The following is a 19,520-nucleotide window of genomic DNA, read 5'->3' as shown; positions in this document are numbered from 1 at the left end:
GGTGTTATTAATGCCCAAATAATGCCCACACCCACCCACGAAGAGAGAGAGTGTTGTGAACGCCTACAATCCATTTTTTTAATTGTCAGGTGCATGCATGCACGCGCCAGACACAATGTCTGCACGCGCCATTAAAGAGAATGCACTTGAATTATTTTTATTATTTAAATATCTATAAACGGTGTTATTTGTAGGAATATCTGAAATGAGTCCAACGGATTAATTTTTGAACATTAAATTTTTTTTAATATTTAATATTTATTAAATTTTAATTAAATTAAAAAAAATTTAACGGCTAGTATGAATACTCATCTATAAATACTCACAAATGTTGACACAAAAATGCATTCAATCTCTCTACATTCTTCAATTCTCCTCTTCATTTTCTCTCTTCTCTTCAATACAATATTATTTTATATCCGAAATGGATGAAAATATGAGTGCATTGTTTACAAATTGGTTGAATTTTACACAAAACCCGCAATAAAATTCAACTTCCCAAAATCCACAAATTTCACCAACTCATCAATATCCACATCAATTTCCAAATATGCAGTTTCCTCCACAAAATTTTCAAAATTTCCAAGGATTTTAAAATTTTATGAATCATCTGAATTATTTCCCCCGAGGTGTACATCATCCGCTTCCAGCCGAGTATTGGCAAAACATCAGTCATCCACAGTTTACGCTGCCGGTTATGCAAGGTTATGGTACCCCACACACAATTGGTGTGCATTTTTCAGCTCCAATTCCGAATGAACCTGCAACTCCGACTTTTGTCCCGAAGACTCAACTTTCCGATCGTGAGTCCCCAATCGAGGTGGTCAATGTAGAAAAACTCATTTCAAATGCTGAGGGTACGAAAAAGTGTTCAATTTGGACAAAGGTTGAAGACGAGGTCTTGGAACGAAGTTTTGTCACAATCAACGATGATCCAATAATCGGAAACGATCAGAAGGCGGATGCTTTTTTGGGACGTGTTGCCGGCTATTACAATGAAAATTTTCCTTCAGGTTCAAACAACAGAAGTGAAAATGTTATACGATCTCGTTGGCACAATACAATTCCAAAGAAGGTAAATTGATTCAATGTAAATTACAATAGTATTTACAACTTATATCGCAGTGGTCATAGTGATGAAGATATATTGAGGTTTGCATACGAAAAATATCGCGAGGAAAACAATGGTGTTGTATTCAATCTCGAGCATGTGTGAAGAATTGTCAAGGATCGTCCAATGTTTACTCCACAATCCGATGATCACTTTGTGGCTACAAAAAATACGAGGACCTCCGAGTCAAGAGCAAGCAACACGTCCTCCAACCAAAATGTGAGCATAGATCTTGATGACGAACATGCTCGTCCAATGGGTCAGAAGGCAGCAAAAAAAAAAGGAAAAGACAAAGTCAAATCGACCATGGAGGATCTGACAGTAAACTATGACAATATTTTTTCAAAGTTCAATGAGTACACAAATGTAAAGAAGTCTGGAGTCAATCTTAAACAGTAACAACTTGAAGTTGATGAGATTAAGGCAAAAACTTCCATGTCCAATGCAAAAGCTAAGAATCGTCGATTGAAGTTGAAGGAGTACGAGATCTTGAATAAAGACACCTCGCAAATGACTACTAAGCAACTTAATACATGAATATTTGTGCAAGAATATCAGGTCGAGGTGGAATATCTAAATTTTTTGCGCATTTCGATTGATTGTATTGTTTAATTATTGCATTTCAGAGTGATTGTATTGTTTTGTTATTGTATTTTCGAGTGATTGTAATGTAGAATTACTATATTTTCGAGTGATTGTAATTTTTAATTATTGTGGTTCCTAGTAATTTTTAATTATTATAATTTCGAGTGATTATAATGTTTAATTATTTTGGTTCCGATTACTGCGATTTTAAATTTTTATCAACTTTGAAAACTAGTCTTTACAAACTAGTAATATTAAATTTCTAATTATTGAATGACTTGACTTATTAGATTGAAATAAATGAAGAAAAATAAAATCAACTTATAACTTTTTTCGAAAAAAACAAAATTTTATTTTCAAAACATATTAAGTTAATTAATAGTTTTCAAAGATATATAAATAGATGGTTCTAAGAAAATAATCTTATCTTTGAAGTCAAATGAGTTTGATAAAAGAAAGATAGAACGAAAAAATAAAGAAAAAATGATAAAATTGTATAATTATTAGAGTTGTTGGATTGCTTAAGTTATGTGGATTCTCTAAGAATGCAAGCCACGTTAGGTATCTACTATAATCAATTTTCGAGTCTTTTTTTTAAAAATAATATAAAAATAAAAAATATATTAAAGTATACAATTTGAAAATGTTGATGAATGTATTAAACTATCCATTGCAAACTAGCCGTTGCAAACTAGTCGTTGCAAAATAGCCGTTGAAAACTAGTTGTTGCAAGATATCCTTTATATATAGACACATTGTGCTACGAGATTTGCATTTCACTAAGATACCTTTCACAAACACATATACAACAACATATTTCCTCCGAACATGTCTCATTCTACAGACAGCTCTAGCTCAAGTTTTAGTTCAACAAGCGAAGAAGAAGTACATCTTCAAATCGATGAGCAAGATGATGATTCGGTAGAAAAAGTGATGTTAATGGTACTTCAACAACACCAACAAGTTATGGAATCATATCAGAGGAGAGAAACACGCAGAAGAAGGAGGTTCATCCAAAGAAATCGTGAAGCCGGGCATGAGAGGCTCGTCAATGATTATTTCTCTACAAACGCGGTGTATCACGACAGTATATTTTGAAGACGGTTTCGAATGATAAGAGAGTTATTCCTCGCATAGTGACTGCCTTAGAGAATCATTCGACGTTTTTTCAACAAAAGGACGATGCTGTGCGAAGAAAAGGGTTGTCACCACTACAAAAATGCACCGCTGCGATTCGTCAACTGGCTTATGGAGTCCCTGCCGACCATCTTGACGAGTACCTACATATGGGTGAATCCACTGTCATCAGGTGTCTTTTCAAATTTTGCGAATACTTGGTTGAAATTGAAACATCCTAAAAGTACTACTGATTTTTTTTTTTTATCTCTATCTCTAATTATAAAATAATGAATATAAAAATATATATGCAATACATATATATATATATATACATCATACTTAAAAATAACTTTTCTTAATTTAATATGCATCTACACGATAAACATAAATAATAATAAAAGTACAAGCATGCAACTAAATACCTAACATTAATTACTAAATAATCATTTTTAAAAATTTCCATAATAAAATTTCTAAATAATATCTCTTTCACAAAAATCCATGAAAACTTAGAAAATAAATACTTAAATCTAAAATCCATGCATATACTAACAATCCAAAATAATAAAACATGTGCGAAAATACATATTTTATATCTCAACATAAATATCGTGATAGAGCTATGGTCACGGGTTCTAGCTGCCTGGATACTCATACGCCCTCGCCGCCAGTCGGGAACACATTATCATTATTGACATTTTGCTCACCTGCACCATTTAAATCTAGTGAGCCTAGAGGCTCAGCACGTTCTATCCTTACATAACAAAATGAAACCACACACAAGCACACATATATATAAAATACGTAAATATAAATATACGTGCATGATCTTAAAATTATATGCATATAAACATGAAATAAAGTAATAATACTGATTATCATAATGCTAAACATATATCATCATACTTAATAAATCTCATAAAATAACTTATCATGATTTCTTAGTTCTCAACAGGTCGTATCCATGTCGGTGACATCATACTAAGCGATTGATCAATCTATAAACCAACGTACGCGGTGGTGGAATTTTCACCTCTGTGTTGCCACTTCACCAGCCCTCTCAGCTGGATCCATAAGCTCATCATACTTATACATCATTAGGAAGGTCACCGGGCCCAGGTATCCCGGCCTCCAACCACATCACTTTCCACCTTCACTTCAACTTTCATAAAAATATATTTTTCTTAACATACATTTAAACTTATCATAAAAATTCTTACATGATGCATGAACTAAAAAAAAATCTCATTTATTTCTTTATTTCATGAAAATTCGCCCGTAAATATATATTTTATTTATTTTCTTAAAAATCATACTTATATATCTAATAAAAATGCATGCATGAATTAAATATATATTTACGGACCTTTTAATTTTTCCAAGGACTTGTTTGAGCTGCTGACCACTTAACTTAAACCTATAAATTCTTAGACTAACACAATAAGTAATTAGCCCAACATGACCTGACTCATTAATTCTCATGGACCCCTAGATCCATGTAAAACTAATAAGCTCACTAAAACATTAATTAAATCCATTAAATTACTTAGAATTAATCAAATAATTATTAACTAGTTCATTAACCTATAAATTAGACCATTAAATTACTAAACCCGACACATCTTGGCCCAATAATTCTCATGGATCACACGGACCATGACAAGTTAGTGGACTCACTTCATTAATTAACTAAGCCCATAATTAAAATTAAACTAGTCTAATTAATTAATTAACTCGAGCCCAAACTCATTTATTATTAACTTAATCTCTTATTTAATTTAAAATAAAAATACCCGAGTCCAACTAATATAACCCAAACCCGGACCAAACTAACTTGACCCATTATATTTTAGACCCAACCCAGACCCGAAAAACCAAGCCCGGCCCGCCAAAACACAAGACGCAACCCTAGCCTTCCTCTCCCAAAGCCCAACTCACGGTAGCCCTGAGCGGCTTCAGAAAAACTGATCGTGCCGCCTGCTCAGGCCATATTTAGCCATGAAACCACTTCCCATACTTAGCTAACATCCAGGCGGTTCTAACGCAACAAATTTGACTTAAAACCAAGCTCTGTAGAAGGAGAACAAACCAAAACAACAGAACCCCTCTGCTGCTGTACGCGCAGAACGCGACTCGACACTTCAGGCCGTTTGGCCGCCCAGCTCCGGCCACCACCTGCCGGATCACCACCTGTAATACCTTCCCCAATGTCTGGCGGTTCTAACCCCACCAGAACCAGACCCTAACGCACCATATGGACCAAGAACGAGCCATTTTTCTGAAACTGCTCAACCTGTGCCAAATCTGTCTTCTATAGTGCACCCAGCCTAAACCAGCGATTAAGCCCCATGAACCACCATACAATCATGACCCTAAGGACCCTAACTCAGCCCTCAACCAATGTGGTCAGCCCCTCAAACAGCTTTAGATCAGAATATATGAAGAAACATGGGTTATGCACCTAAAAACGTGAACCATGCATGATCATGTGAAGAATTTCATTCAAAACCACAAACGCATACATAATCTGATCATTCATGTTTAAAACAAACTGTGTAATATGATTTAAATGGTGTTCAAGAATGGATTCGAGACGTGCCTTGATGAATTTTTGCAAGAAACAACGTCTAAATCGCGCGTACGACTTTTCTGGACAAACGAATCTTCAAACTAATTTAAAAACCTTGAAGAATCGGCTATGGAGGCTAGTGATTCTGCTGTAAAAAAATGTGGGAGAGGAGAAGGAAGAAGGTGGAGGCGGCTAGGTAGGAAGAAACGTGAATAGAGTAGGGTTTTAGGAGATAATTTAACATAATATAACTAACAATTAATTAGGATAAATATATACTCTAAATATATAGAATTTTAAAATTCTTAAATACAATATAAATCTGATATTTAACCTTAAATCCCGAAATTATAATTAATGGGATTTTTAAAGCTTAATAAAAGTCATTAAAATAACTTATTTTTGGTAAAAACTAGCACATAAATAAATATATATCTAAATACCATAATTTTCTTCAAATTATACCTTAAAATAATATTTTAAGGCTCCTAAAAATCTCATAAAATATTTTGGGTGAAAACAAACATCTCGTCCGTCCACGGTCCCGCCTAAGCGATCATAAAATAAATTTTCTCAAATAAATTCATAAATAACATCATACCGATTTAAATGCCAAAACAATATTTAAAACATGCCAATAAATCACATAATTCACATAATAACATATAAAATTAATTTAACACATTTTCACATTATTTTAAAATTATTAAATCTCTTAGTTATGCATGCGGATTTACGTAGCAAAAATTTCCGGACGTTACAGAAATATTTGGTGATAGGTCTTCTTCAAATGTATGATGACAGACACAGCTTCCCTGACATGTTGGGTAGTCTTGATTGTATGCATTGGAAATGAAAAAATTGTCCGATTGCTTGGAAATGTCAATTTACAAGGGGACATGGGTCACCAACAATTGTGCTTGAGGCGGTCTTGTCTCATGACTTATGGATTTGACATGTCTTTTTTGGGGTCGCCAGTTCACGTAACGATATCAACGTGTTATATGAATCTCCAATCTTCAACAACATCTTGCAAGGAAATGCGTATGAGGTTAATTTCACGGTGAACGACACTACATATACGAAAGGTTATTATCTAACATATGAAATATATCCCGAGTGGGCTACATTCGTTAAGGCTTTTCCTTGCCCGGAGGATCTTAAGAGAAAATTGTTTAAGGAAAGACAAGAATTTTCAAGAAAAAATTTCGAGCGGGCATTTGGGGTGCTCCAATCTCGATGGGTGATCGTCAGAGGCCCAGCTCACTATTGGTATAGGAAAAAGTTAAAACAAATAGTGTTAGCATGCATTATTTTGCATAACATGATTATTGAGGATGATGGAGGTCACGTGACAAATTGGTACAACAATGAAGGGGATGAACTCGCACAACCTATCCAAGGGTCCAACCGAGGCTTTCAGGATTATTTTCGGACAAATTCAGAGCTACGTGACATTCAAGTTCATCACCAACTTTGCGCAGACTTAGTGGAGCATATCTGGGGGAATTACAACAACAATCCGTGAATTAATATTTTATGTGTTATTTTTAATTTCGTTGTATTGTGGTTTTTTAAGTTATCGTTGCTTTCGAATAAATATATTAAAATAATTTTATTTTATATAATTTAAATTAATTAAATTAAAACTCGGCTCACCTAATATTATAATTTTAAAAAATAATTATAAATGTAAATATATTATAAAATGTAAATAAAATGATTTTATTTAGTATAAAATAATTTTATATTATTGAGTGGAATGTGTGACCCATAAATAATGAGTGTTAATGTTAATAAGATTGTGGGTGGAAAGAATGATGTGTTATTAACAGTGGGATACATGACTTTTGATGATGTGGAGAGTGTTATTGGTGTTATTAATAAGAAGAGTCGTGGATGCTCTTATGCTCTTATTTAAGTTATCGTTGCATTTTAAATAAAAAAGTTTTGATCTATAGAGAAAATAAAGTAACAACAAATAATTTATTTTAGTTTGCAGGTGTTTGCTCTATGAGTGTAGAGTTTTTTTAAATTGGCTTGACTCTCTATCTTGCTTTATATTTCTTCGTATTTTTCTTCTCGTTTTCTTTTCCCCGAGGAGTGCAACTCATCATTTTCCTCTATGCGTAAGTATTTTCGGCCCTAGACAACATCTCCTCGAAGGTGTTCGGGGATTTTCCTGCTATAGATTTCTGAAAACCTCCAGGGCGCAAGTTCTACTGCATTATTCCAGATAACAAATCGTGGTTCACGTGTGAGATTTCGTGAACCACATGAGTAAATCGCTTAACAAAGTCTCTCAAACTTTCTCCTTTTTTTTTCTAAACAATTGTGAATATGTATGATGTTGTTTCTGGTATTTTTTGTTAATTGAGAATTGCTGCATGAAACACTCGGTGAGTTGCTCCAAGTTGGAAATAGATCCGGATAACAACGTATTGAACCATGTGAGAGATCGCCCTGATAACGTTGTTCGAAATATCTTGCACTAAGCATCATCTGTGATATCATACAAATCTGTTTTTGCGTAGAATTTGTTAATATGATCTTGAGGATCACTAGGTCCATCGAACTCAGGTAGGCTGGGGATTTTGGCTTCCTTAGGCAATGCTTATGATAGAATGGCGTTAGTGAACGGGCTTCAATGTGCAGACAAGATTGCTGACGAATTCTCTCCAGTTACATATGTGTGAGATCCATCTCCACAGGTTGGAATAGTGGTTTTGTTTTCGTCAGAGATATCGTGAACTGTGTGAGCACTTGTTTCACCATTTTTATGAGTAGTATTTTTCTTGGTCCCCTCAGGATCTTCGTTATTAACTTTAGATTTAGTTTTTTTTGGGTCTTCTTTATCAGGGTCACGAGATGATGATCATTCACTATGTGCTCTCTTATTGGTGCTTTTGCACTTACGGGATACCACGAACTGAGCAACTGCTTCTGTTGTTGCACGTGTGGTTGTTCCTTCCATTAAGATTGTAAACGTTTTATGGGTGAAACTAAATCCAGGAGGTGGTTCGGATATGGGAGGTGAGTCTCCATTGCGATTATTTTCTTGAGATATTTGTGATGGAGTATGCATTCTCAATGATGCAGTGAACAATTTTCCACGGACGGTGCCAAGTTGATGTAGAAAAAAATTGGTATTACCCGTTTAGAGAAAATCTGGATAACTTGTGGAGATCGGAATAGCCGGATTAATACTCGAACTGTTCCAAAGCCCGAACTTCCTGGGTTGTTACCTACATCACAAAACAAAGTGAGTGGCGCCGAGGGTTGCCCGGTGAAGAAACTCTGACGCTTAAGTCAGTATTTGCCCAATAAAAGTTCTAGAGAACTAGACATGTGACTATAGAGAGCGTATCTTAAGAATGAGAGAACTTGAGCTATTTATAGATAGTCGGAGAGTTTAATGACCTTGAGCCTCTTATGGACTTTTAAGAATTTATGAGCCTTGATAAAATGTTCAAATAACTAAATAATATGAGACCCAAATGTATTGAGTCACTAGGCTTGGGCCCGACAAAAAAGTCAAATTAGGTAATAACTCATCAGTATGCAAGCAATACTTGGTTTAAGATAATCTTTAATATGTTTTTTTGAAAAAAAATTCAAGGTAAATCAAATTTGATAACATGTATTAAGAGTTTCAAATAAGGTTTTATTCGTAAGATAAACACCTAAACATGCAACTAAAATAAAGTCATGATTTTTAATTTCAATAAACAAAGAATTACAATTAAACAATCTGAAGGAGCCCGTCCACAAAGTCATAAAACACAGATATAATTACAGTGGGCCTGCGATTTGGGATTGTTTATTTAATGCTTTTTTTTTAGCTCATTCGTTTATTATTTATTTTAAAGACGATTTGGGATGTTATTACAAAAGCTGAAAGTAACCTGGATTATGTTCCCTTGATTATCGCCGATCAAACTGGTACATTTATTGATGGGACCAAAACTTTCATTGTCCAATTAAAAGTGCAATTTCTCCCTATAATTTTTTTTATAATAATCTAAAAAAAACTGACTTTGTCCCGTATGAGATGAAAAATGGACACAGGTACGATTACGTCATTTTAGGATTTACCGCTGAAGTGAGGAGAATTATCCAACTTTATGACATCGTTTCGTGTGATGGACATGTCCAAATGTGTTGAATGCAATAACTCTTTGGTCGAGCGATTTAATCATGACAGTTGGACTGTTGTGCGGTTTAAAAAATTTGAGTTGCATCATTATCACCAATTATAACTTTTGATAAAGCGACAAGCGCACGGTCATGGACGGCTTCATGTAGGGGCAGGGGGGCAGTTGCCCTCCCTTAAATTTTTTTGTGAACATACCCTTATTTTTTTTAAAAAAAATGGTACACATAAATTATTATTAACAAAACATTAAAATATTATTCAAAACTCTAAATCATTAACCAACAACTCATGCTTGAAGATGAATTCATCATTAATTTAATTCATCTTTGTTGTTATTCCAAACAAAAGTCTTCATCAATAAGTCGAACATAAGATGATTATTTGAATGATAGTGTAATTAGTTATATTAAAAATATTATATTTTGTATCATGTAGGATATAGTTAGTACTAATTATGTTTGAAAAAATTCAAGTTGTAAGAGGCATTGTTAGTTAGATCTGATCAAATTAAAAATATTACTTATATTTTTTATTATATTTTATTTTTTTGTTATCGATAATTAATATATATATGTGTGTGTTCTCTTTTAGATTTTTGTCTTCCCTCGATAAAATTCCTAAATTCGTCTCTGCGCTCGGTCATGCACATTTAGGCTGTTGTGCGGTTTAAAATATTTGAGTTGTACCATTAACACCAGCTATAGTTTTTGGTAAAACGGCAAGCACTCGATCCTACAAAATATTATAAAAATATGGCAAAGTATGGATGAATAATATATATAGACGAATAATATCTTGTTTCGTATGTTTTTAATTTTGTAAGTGTTATTATGTGTACTATTATGTGATGTTTTAAACGGATATGTCGATGCTACCCATGGGGTACTACCCATGAACGGCGTGTCAGTTTTTTATTGGCCAATCATGTGGGCCCCACAAAATTGGCCAATAAAAAACTGACACGTTGCAGTGAGGGTATGCAGCATCGATTTTTCCGTTTTAAACACCCTTGTCAATTGCAAGCAATTGTAGGAAATGATTGTATTTGTAAAATTTCACTAACATCAAGTCAATCATATTTTCATCACATGAGCTAAGAACGATGTCTCATCCAACTCATACGCAATAATCTTATAGGTCATCAGATAAAGTTATGTTATCCAAAAAATGAGACAAACATTGGATGAGTAAAAAATTGTGGTTCATCTCATTTTCATCTATTGTACCAAACGATACTTATATGCACAATTTCATAAGTTAGTCCAATTGATTTGAACATAAAGATCACTAGACATCAGCGGTTAGCAATCCATCACGTAGCAATCGGTTGGTTTGAGTGATAAGATAAATTATATAATTTAATAAAAAATAAATAAAAAATGATAGTTAATATAGTATTTGTTTTGATTGCTAGATTATAGTTTGTTTGATTTAATTGATTAAATTTTAGATAAAAAGAGAAATTATCATTTTGTTTTTTTAACAATTAATAAAATATGAATAATATTATTTTTATAGATAATATAATGATTTAAATTTAATGATTTGATTGATATATGATAAATAATTAATATATAAATAAATAATATAATAAAAAAAACGTGAGATTGAATAAGATAAATTTTATTTAAATAAGATAAGCTCCTTCAGGTTTTTTTTTTTTTTTAAATAATAATTTTTTTTTAACTTTCTTTACCATAAAATTTGTTCCAAGAAAACATTTTCGAACGTGTCTCCAGTCGGTGAAACACATCATGTTAATCTTCATCATACGTTGTATTCAACTGTTTCTCGCGTGTCATCAGACCGTAAAGCCAGTGAGGAAGATTACACAAGAAGAAGAAGGTTACAAATTACCAAGAAGAAAAATCAATGTAAAAACAAATAAAGGGGACACACTCAACACAAGCAGAGAGAAAAAGAGCGCGTGCTAGTCACCAAAGAATTGTACTTTTGTGAAATACAGACGGCGTCGACCCAATTGCAGAGGAAAGAAAATCCCGAAGAAAATGGTGAAAATTCTCCACATTTCTCTCTCTCTCTCTCGATCTTCTTCTTTGCTTTGAGGGAAAAAAAACCCATTAATCAATCACCATTTTGCTTCAAAAAATTAAAAAACAAACCGATCTAAGTGATTCTTGCATTTGCATGTACACTGGTCAAGGTTTGTTATTTGCTCTGTTTTTTCCCCCCGGAATCTCTGAGCACTTATCTTTCTTTGTTTGTAGATATCGGATTGTGTTGCGATGTGATGTAATCATGCATGGAAAATGGAAGTTGCTCCAAGAAAACTGATGCACGTTTTTGGGGTTCTTTTGATTTGCATTTTGGGAGGAGTTGTTCATGGTGTTACCGACCAAAATGACTTCAAGATTTTGGATGATTTCAGAAATGGGTTAGAAAATCCAGAGCTTTTGAAATGGCCTGATGGGGGAAATGACCCCTGTGGGCCTCCTTCTTGGCCACATGTGTTCTGTTCTAATGGCAGAATCACTCAAATCCAAGTTCAGAGCCTTGGATTAAAGGGCCCTTTGCCGCAGAATTTTAATCAATTAGATATGCTGATGAATGTTGGCCTCCAGAGAAACAACTTCAATGGAAAGCTCCCATCTTTCAGTGGATTGTCCAATTTACAGTTCGCTTACTTGGATGTTAATGAATTCGACACGATCCCTGCCGATTTTTTTCAAGGTCTTAGTAGTATTCGCGTTTTGGCGATTGATTATAATCCCTTGAATCGGAGTTCGGGGTGGAGTATACCCAGTGAGCTAGCGGAGTGTTCCCAGTTGGCTAATTTTTCTTGCTCGAGCTGCAACATTGTCGGATCGGTGCCCGAGTTTTTCGGGAAGTTCCCGTCTCTCACTGCGCTGCGATTGTCGGGTAACAGGCTCACCGGTGTTTTACCTGGAAGCTTTAGTGATTCCATGGTGCAGGTTTTGTGGTTGAATAATCAAGATGGGGGTGGTATGAGTGGTCCTATTGATGTAGTTGGAACCATGGTTGGGTTAACCCAACTGTGGCTCCATGGTAATCGATTTACGAGTTCGATTCCTGATAATATTGGGGATTTAACGTCATTGAGACAGCTCAACCTCAATGGGAATCGGCTCGTCGGCCTGATTCCCCAAAGCTTGGCCAATATGCATCTTCAAGTATTGGATTTGAACAATAACATGTTCATGGGTCCAATACCAAAGTTTAAATCTGACAATGTTTCTTATGAGTCTAATTCGTTTTGCCAATCTGATCCTGGTGAGCCATGTGCTCCTGAAGTGAGTGCTCTTTTAGATTTTCTTCGAGATTTGAGTTACCCGGAAAGACTTGCTTCTGAGTGGATTGGTAATGATCCGTGTGCAGGACCTTGGTGGGGGATAAGTTGTGAGTCGAGGAACGAGGTTTCGGTCATAAATTTGAAGAATTTTGGGCTTAATGGTACTCTTGGTCCTTCACTTGCGAATTTACCATCATTACTTGAAATTCATTTAGAAGGCAACAATCTACATGGCACGATTCCGAAGAATCTTACCCTTCTGAGATATTTGAGATTGTTGAATATACGTGGGAACGATTTCGAACCACCATTGCCAAGATTCCGTGATGATGTGAATGTCATAAGTGATGCTAATCCGAAATTGGCAGTTAATGGACCTAAACAATCTCCCCCGCTGGATACCGCACCACCAATGCCGCCTTCTCCGAATGATGACCGTGAAGCATCACCTACCAATCCTCCAACAAATCTTCATCCAGCGCCAGATGGTAGAGGTAAAAGGACTAGTGCACCTACTGCTGTTACGGGGAAGTCAAAACCAGAAAATCGAACCATTTCTCGAGTTTTGGTCATAGTGGTTGCAGCTGCAGGTTCTACAATTTTTAGTTTTCTTGTAGTACTATTGTCTGTCTACTGCCTATGTCACCAAAAAAAGATTGTAAAATCGCCTGGCGGTGTGGTGATCCATCCAAAAGATTCATCAGATCCCAGTAATACGTTAAAAATCGCAGTATTGGATAGCTCAGCCTCGGATACTCGAACTGGTGAGAGTGCTGAGAGTGGGACGATCGACATGTTGGGTGGTACTCAGGTTCTTGAGGCGGGGAACCTGGTAATATCTTTTCAGGTCCTACGCAGAGTGACCAGCAATTTTGCGCCAGAAAATGAGCTGGGACGTGGAGGTTTTGGAGCAGTTTACAAGGGTGAACTTGAAGATGGAACAAAATTGGCCGTCAAAAGAATGGAAGCTATGGCAGTCAGTAACAAGGCATTGAACGAATTTCAAGTTGAAATTGCGGTGCTTTCTAATGTTCGCCACCGTCACTTGGTATCCCTTTTGGGTTACGCGGCTGAAGGATCCGAGAGGGTTCTGGTTTATGAATATATGCCTCAAGGGGCTCTGAGCAGACATCTTTTCCGTTGGAAGAGTCTAAAGTTACAGCCTTTATCTTGGGCAAGAAGGCTCAGTATCGCTCTTGATGTAGCAAGAGGAGTCGAATATCTCCATTCTTTGGCGCACCAAAGCTTTATACACCGTGATTTGAAATCGGCAAACATTCTTCTTGATGACGAATTTCGGGCTAAAGTGTCCGATTTTGGATTGGTAAAGTTGGCTCCCGACACAGAGAGATCTGTTGCTACTAGACTGGCTGGAACTTTTGGATATCTTGCACCTGAATATGCTGGTTAGAATATTTTCTATAAATGACAAATAAATAAAGCTCAACACTGCCCTTCATATGATCACTTGCATATTTTCTTGATAAGATCAATTAGGAAATTCAGTGCTAATACTGGTTCTTGATTTATTCGCTCTTTTGTTTTTCTGTCGATTAATCTTTTGATTTTTGTCAGTGACCGGAAAAATAACCACGAAGGTCGATATCTTCAGCTTCGGGGTCGTACTAATGGAGCTCTTGACAGGGTTAGTAGCACTCGATGAAAACCGTCCAGAGGAAAGCAGGTACTTGGCCGAGTGGTTTTGGCAGATTAAATCCAACAAAGACACGCTCATTGCCTCGATCGACCCGTCTCTTGATGCAAAAGAAGAAATTTACGATAGCATTTGCATCATAGCCGAACTGGCCGGGCATTGCACGGGACGGGAGGCAAACCATCGCCCAGACATGGGACACATCGTGAACGTGCTAGCTCAGCTGGTCGAGAAATGGAAACCGTACGAAGATATGGATCAGTGTTCCGGCATTGACACGACGCTGCCTCTTCCGCAGATGTTGAAGGGCTGGCAGGAAGCCGATACCCAAGATTTTAGCGGCACTTGTAGCCATGACAGCAAAGGAAGCATACCGGCTAAGCCATCGGGTTTCGCTGATTCATTTACCTCTGCTGATGCTCGGTGAAAGGAGTTTATGTTCACTGCTTGTTGCACATGCCCTATTAGTTTATCCGCGAAGACCTGATAGGCAATCACACTATATATAGAAACAAAAAAACAAAAATGGAATTTCATGTATAATATCTACGTATGTGTAAGTTTCTTGTTTTCGCAGCAAAGTCTTGCTATATATATATGACCATGATATTTGAATCTGTTCACAGCTGCAGGCAGTCATTTTAAAGTGTACTAGAGTTACAAATGCAAGTTCAATTACACGAGTTGAGTTTACTTCATGCAATCAATCATTTTTCGTACCAATATTAATTAATATGGGAGTGTCGGTGGATATATGATAGGATTTGTACCATTCCAACTAAGACATGAAACTTCGTGTGGTCCACTTATTCTTGCATTTAGCATCTTGTGGGAGATTCTATTATCCGTCACGCTAAGGATTTGCGCCAAATGACGGTAGATGTTATATATTATATCCAGTGTAACATAAAATCTCTCCCTTCTCATTATGTTTTCCAATGCAGTACATATTAATCTTGTGCTGTTGTGCAGGCCATCAAGTAGCAAGTAATATATAATTTCCTCAACTGAAAATTTTTATTTATTTATTTAATAAAAACGATAAGTTTTGCACAATTATTTATGCATCACTCCTCAACTGAAAATTTTTATTTATTTATTTAATAAAAACGATAAGTTTTGCACAATTATTTATGCATCACACCCTCCATCCGGTTCCACCTATTTCAAATCATGTTTACTGTTGGTAGAGCTGACTCAAACATTCGAACGAGATCGTTCTAAATCGTAATATATATCTTTGTTAATTTTTATAATTATAATATTTTTTTATTTGAATACAAATCAAAGGATTCCACGACATTTGCGTGGATGTACTAATATAAACTAATGTGGAAATAACTAGATGTGCAATGTTTAATAATAATATAAACTTTCTCGTCTCATATATAATGTCTTCTTTGGATTTTCACACAAATTAAGAAAAATGTATTTGGAAAGCAAATTTTATATAAATTTCTTATTTTATCCCTATTTAATGTATTAAAAAATGATTGTACAATTTTCAAAGTGTAGTTAATAGGGATATATTAATAAAAAAGTATAAAAAAATATTACTCAATATGATATATGACTATATATTTGAAACAAATAAAAAAGAAAACATTGACAATATAATTGGAACGAAAGAAATTTTTACAAAGAGTAGGAAAAAAAAAAAAAAGTAGCTATAGGAAGCCGTTTCCTCAAGGAGACCTAACCGTAATTTGAAAGAATGAGCCTTCTTCCCGCCTTCTCAGCCTCCACAATCCCTATCCATCAGCTCCCTCCGCCGCCGCCGCAGCCTCCTCCTCCAAAACTCCACCAAACGGCCCTGAAAAACTTCCACGACAACCATGAAAACGGTTCTCTTGACTCCACTACGGCATCGTGGACCTCATCTATCGCCCACTATTGCAAAAACGGTCGTCTTTCCAAAGCAGCTTCAGAGTTGAATCGCATGCGATCATCGGGTGTCGAGCCAAACCACATCACTTTCGTAACTCTGCTCTCTGGCTGTGCCAATTTCCCATCCCAGGGATTATACCTCGGGCCTGCCGTTCACGGGTATAGTCGAAAACTAGGGTTGGATGTTAATGATGTGATGGTGGGCACTGCTTTAATCGGCATGTATTCGAAGTTCGGTAAATTGGGAATCAGCAGAATGGTTTTTGATCTCTTGCATGTCAAGAATAAGGTGACTTGGAACACTCTAATTAATGGTTACATGAGAAATGGTGAATTTGAAAGGGCAATCAAGTTGTTTGATGAAATGCCTGACAGAGATGCTGTGTCTTGGACTGTACTGATTGACGGGTTTGTGAAGAAGGGAAAGTTCGATGAGGCTTTGGAGTGTTTTCAAGAGATGCAGATGTTTGGTGCGGCGCCTGATTTTGTGACAATTGTCTCAGTGCTCTCTGCAGTTTCTAACTTGGGAACCCTTGGTTTAGGGTTATGGTTACATCGGTTTGTGCTGATGCATGATTTAAGAGACAATATTCGGGTGAATAATTCTTTGATAGACATGTATTGCAGGTGTGGATTTGTTGATTTAGCTCGTCAGGTGTTTGACAACATGGCTAAACGAAGCTTGGTCTCATGGAACTCGATAATTGTTGGCTTGGCTGTTAATGCACATGCAGAAGAAGCTTTGAAGTATTTCAAAGTTATGCAAATTGATGGGTTTAAACCCGATGGTGTGAGCTTTACTGGAGCTCTTACAGCTTGTAGCCATGCCGGTTTAGTGAACGAGGGGCTTGAGTTATTCGATAAAATGACACAACTCCATAAAATTACTCCAACTGTTGAGCATTATGGATGCATAGTCGACCTTTACAGTCGTGCTGGTAGATTGAAAGAGGCTTTGTTGGTGATCCGGAACATGCCAATGAAGCCCAATAAGATCATGCTCGGTTCTCTATTGGCAGCATGTAGAGCTTGTGAGGATGTGGACTTGGCAGAAAGCTTGACGAAAAATATCTATGATCTGGATCCAAGTGTGGATTCAAATTACGTGATGCTTTCAAATATCTATGCAGCGACTGGAAGTTGGCATGGTGCGAGTAAAGTGAGGAAGAAAATGAAGGCCTTCGGAATCCAAAAGAAACCCGGAATCAGCTCAATTGAGGTTGATGGCATAGTTTATGAATTTGTGGCAGGTGATAAATCTCATGCTGCTGCAGATAGTATCTATACAGCGCTGGAATGGTTGTCTTATGAGCTAACGATATCCGAGCATATTTCAAAAGGTAACATGGAATTACATGAATTTGATTAAACCATGTGTTGCAAAAGATAGAATCTTGAGAAGTCTACCAAAACAAGGTAAATTTCTCACTGACATATATTCCTGATTAGCTTTGATTTCCATAGATCTAAAACAACCATTGTCCAAAATCCATACATAGTTATTTATGTTTTTCAGAGCATAAAGGGGAGACAGCAGAAATCTTTCAACAGCTAATATAGTGCCAAAATATCATGGAGTTTTCCGGTGCTTCTTCGGGTCTTGACCATTATGGTGCAATGGGTCCGGCCCCCCTGGAACCCTCCTCAGATTCCAATCCTCGGGCATCTCATCATTTGCTTTACTGCTTCCAGGTACATGCACAGTACTGATCTTAAAACCCGTCTCTTTCATCTCCAAGAAAGCCTATACGTAAACAAGGTTGGAAATCAACAATAATACTAGAAGTCAGTGATTTCCACAGCTTCAGTGAAGTATGCTGGAGCAACATTAATGCGTATTTTTTCGGAAAAACTTTGAATATTTAAAAGAATTAATACTCATTAAAATTGAAACTTATTTTTAATTGTTTTGGGGAAAGTTTGATCAGCATGCTAGCTGATCATGTAAATATGTAATCTAAGTGATGCATTCAAGAATAGAGAGCTAGAAACCTTGCGATGCATAAACGGAGGTCTTTCTCTTGTGCAACACTCTGCAGACATGCGTATAGTAATCAAAACCAGTAACATGCAGAGCAGGCTGGAGTACCCCAACCTTGTGAACTCCATTACCGTGAAAAGATATAGATTATTTATGAATCGTTATTTGTTAACATGAATGATTTTGTCAAGGCATTGAAGTGCCCATTTATATAGAAGATTAAGTTTGTAGGTTGTCCAGAATGATTGCTCATGCAGCCATTTTCTTTGGGCATCAAATTAAACTAAATTCGAATGATATGACAATGTATTTTAATGCCATAAATTGAGAGAGAGCAAAAGGAACGAAACCATGCAGGATTTATTGAAGATCTTTTCATAATGTTCATTGGAGCTATGCATGCTCTGGACGGCGCCGTTCCAGATGATTGTGACTGTGTGACATCACTCGACGTTGTTATCATCATGCAGAAAATATCACACTGGATATGCTTACAACTAAATTTACTTTCATCTAATTAGTTATCTTTTAAAATTAAGTTTTTTGTACTTGAATGCTTTTGCTAGTGCATCCAAATCTTGTAAATGACTCAAAATTCAAGATGGAAGAGTGATTTTTTTTTTCCAAATTGAATTCAAGTAGTACGTTAATTTCTCTTATTCAACTCGATCTTTTCCAATGACATGGGAAAGGCGTGGAAGCATGTATATATGCAACGATGAATGTGTTGATGCATACAATTAATGTAGGGTAAACAACTAATTTTAAGTAAATGTATTATCCAATGGACAAATCTCCGTTGTAATACTAATGAACAAGAAGAATTTCTTTTTTTTTTTTTTTTTGAATCAAGTAGACTTTGAGAAAGAGTCTTCCAATTTCCGTTATGAAGAAAAGAAGATTCCCATTTAATCTATGTGATTGGATTTGTGAGATTAAATCGTGGTTGCCTAACAATACAAGGGCCGCAATGATAATGGAGAATCCGAGGATAATACATCTGGGATTTTATCAAAAATCTTAATGATACGTAATCATTACATATGATCATTTTGTAAGGATTCAATACATGTGTGTATGAATTATGTGTACATATATATGGAGAGATGGTCTTCATTTTAAGGATAAATTAATCCACAAATGTAACATACACGGTGGACAACAGTCTTTGGATCATTGAGCTCTAT

The 19,520-nt window shown here is 35.9% G+C and overlaps 3 protein-coding genes across 6 annotated transcripts; all 3 read left to right on the top strand.

Moving 5' to 3' along the window:
- Positions 1–697: 697 nt before the first annotated feature.
- On the top strand, positions 698–6,912 carry LOC140878572 (uncharacterized). The gene is made up of 3 exons (XM_073282182.1): positions 698–1,075; positions 2,785–3,005; positions 6,363–6,912. The coding sequence occupies exons 1-3, from the start codon at positions 698–700 to the stop codon at positions 6,910–6,912; spliced, it is 1,149 nt and encodes a 382-aa protein (XP_073138283.1).
- A 4,418-nt stretch (positions 6,913–11,330) lies between these two features.
- On the top strand, positions 11,331–15,119 carry LOC140880601 (receptor protein kinase TMK1-like). 2 transcript variants are annotated; one of them, XM_073285182.1, is made up of 3 exons: positions 11,331–11,552; positions 11,769–14,217; positions 14,387–15,119. In XM_073285182.1, exons 2-3 carry the CDS (start codon positions 11,811–11,813, stop codon positions 14,890–14,892), a joined length of 2,913 nt encoding a protein of 970 aa, XP_073141283.1. In that variant the 5' UTR covers positions 11,331–11,552; positions 11,769–11,810; the 3' UTR covers positions 14,893–15,119. The 2 variants fall into 2 exon arrangements, with proteins under 2 accessions (XP_073141283.1, XP_073141282.1); XM_073285181.1 differs by lacking the exon at positions 11,331–11,552 and having other exon boundaries at positions 11,559–14,217.
- A 1,036-nt stretch (positions 15,120–16,155) lies between these two features.
- On the top strand, positions 16,156–18,939 carry LOC140882556 (pentatricopeptide repeat-containing protein At1g05750, chloroplastic). Of its 3 annotated transcripts, none has more exons than XR_012150236.1 (3): positions 16,156–17,692; positions 17,869–18,044; positions 18,691–18,939. XR_012150236.1 is itself a non-coding variant. In XM_073288626.1 (2 exons), the coding sequence occupies exons 1-2, from the start codon at positions 16,180–16,182 to the stop codon at positions 17,910–17,912; spliced, it is 1,557 nt and encodes a 518-aa protein (XP_073144727.1). In that variant the 5' UTR covers positions 16,156–16,179; the 3' UTR covers positions 17,913–18,048. The 3 variants fall into 3 exon arrangements, 1 of the variants encoding a protein (XP_073144727.1); XR_012150237.1 differs by having other exon boundaries at positions 16,156–17,768; XM_073288626.1 differs by lacking the exon at positions 18,691–18,939 and having other exon boundaries at positions 17,869–18,048.
- Positions 18,940–19,520: the final 581 nt, after the last annotated feature.

Source organism: Henckelia pumila, chromosome 2 (genome assembly GCF_033568475.1).
Source record: "Henckelia pumila isolate YLH828 chromosome 2, ASM3356847v2, whole genome shotgun sequence".
Classification (NCBI taxonomy): domain Eukaryota; kingdom Viridiplantae; phylum Streptophyta; class Magnoliopsida; order Lamiales; family Gesneriaceae; genus Henckelia; species Henckelia pumila.
The sequence above is the reverse complement of the archived record's forward strand: the minus strand, read 5'-3'. Positions and strand labels throughout refer to the sequence as shown.

Bases quoted from the DNA above. Each gene is read 5' to 3' on its own strand.
- LOC140878572 (XM_073282182.1), top strand. From the start codon at position 698: ATGCAAGGTTATGGTACCCCACACACAATTGGTGTGCATTTTTCAGCT. The intron at 1,076-2,784 runs GTAAATTGATTC...GTATCACGACAG, and splicing joins ACAATACAATTCCAAAGAAG to TATATTTTGAAGACGGTTTC. The intron at 3,006-6,362 runs GTGTCTTTTCAA...TGGGGTCGCCAG, and splicing joins GGTGAATCCACTGTCATCAG to TTCACGTAACGATATCAACG.
- LOC140880601 (XM_073285182.1), top strand. From the start codon at position 11,811: ATGGAAGTTGCTCCAAGAAAACTGATGCACGTTTTTGGGGTTCTTTTG. The intron at 14,218-14,386 runs GTTAGAATATTT...GATTTTTGTCAG, and splicing joins TCTTGCACCTGAATATGCTG to TGACCGGAAAAATAACCACG.
- LOC140882556 (XM_073288626.1), top strand. From the start codon at position 16,180: ATGAGCCTTCTTCCCGCCTTCTCAGCCTCCACAATCCCTATCCATCAG. The intron at 17,693-17,868 runs GTAACATGGAAT...TATGTTTTTCAG, and splicing joins ATCCGAGCATATTTCAAAAG to AGCATAAAGGGGAGACAGCA.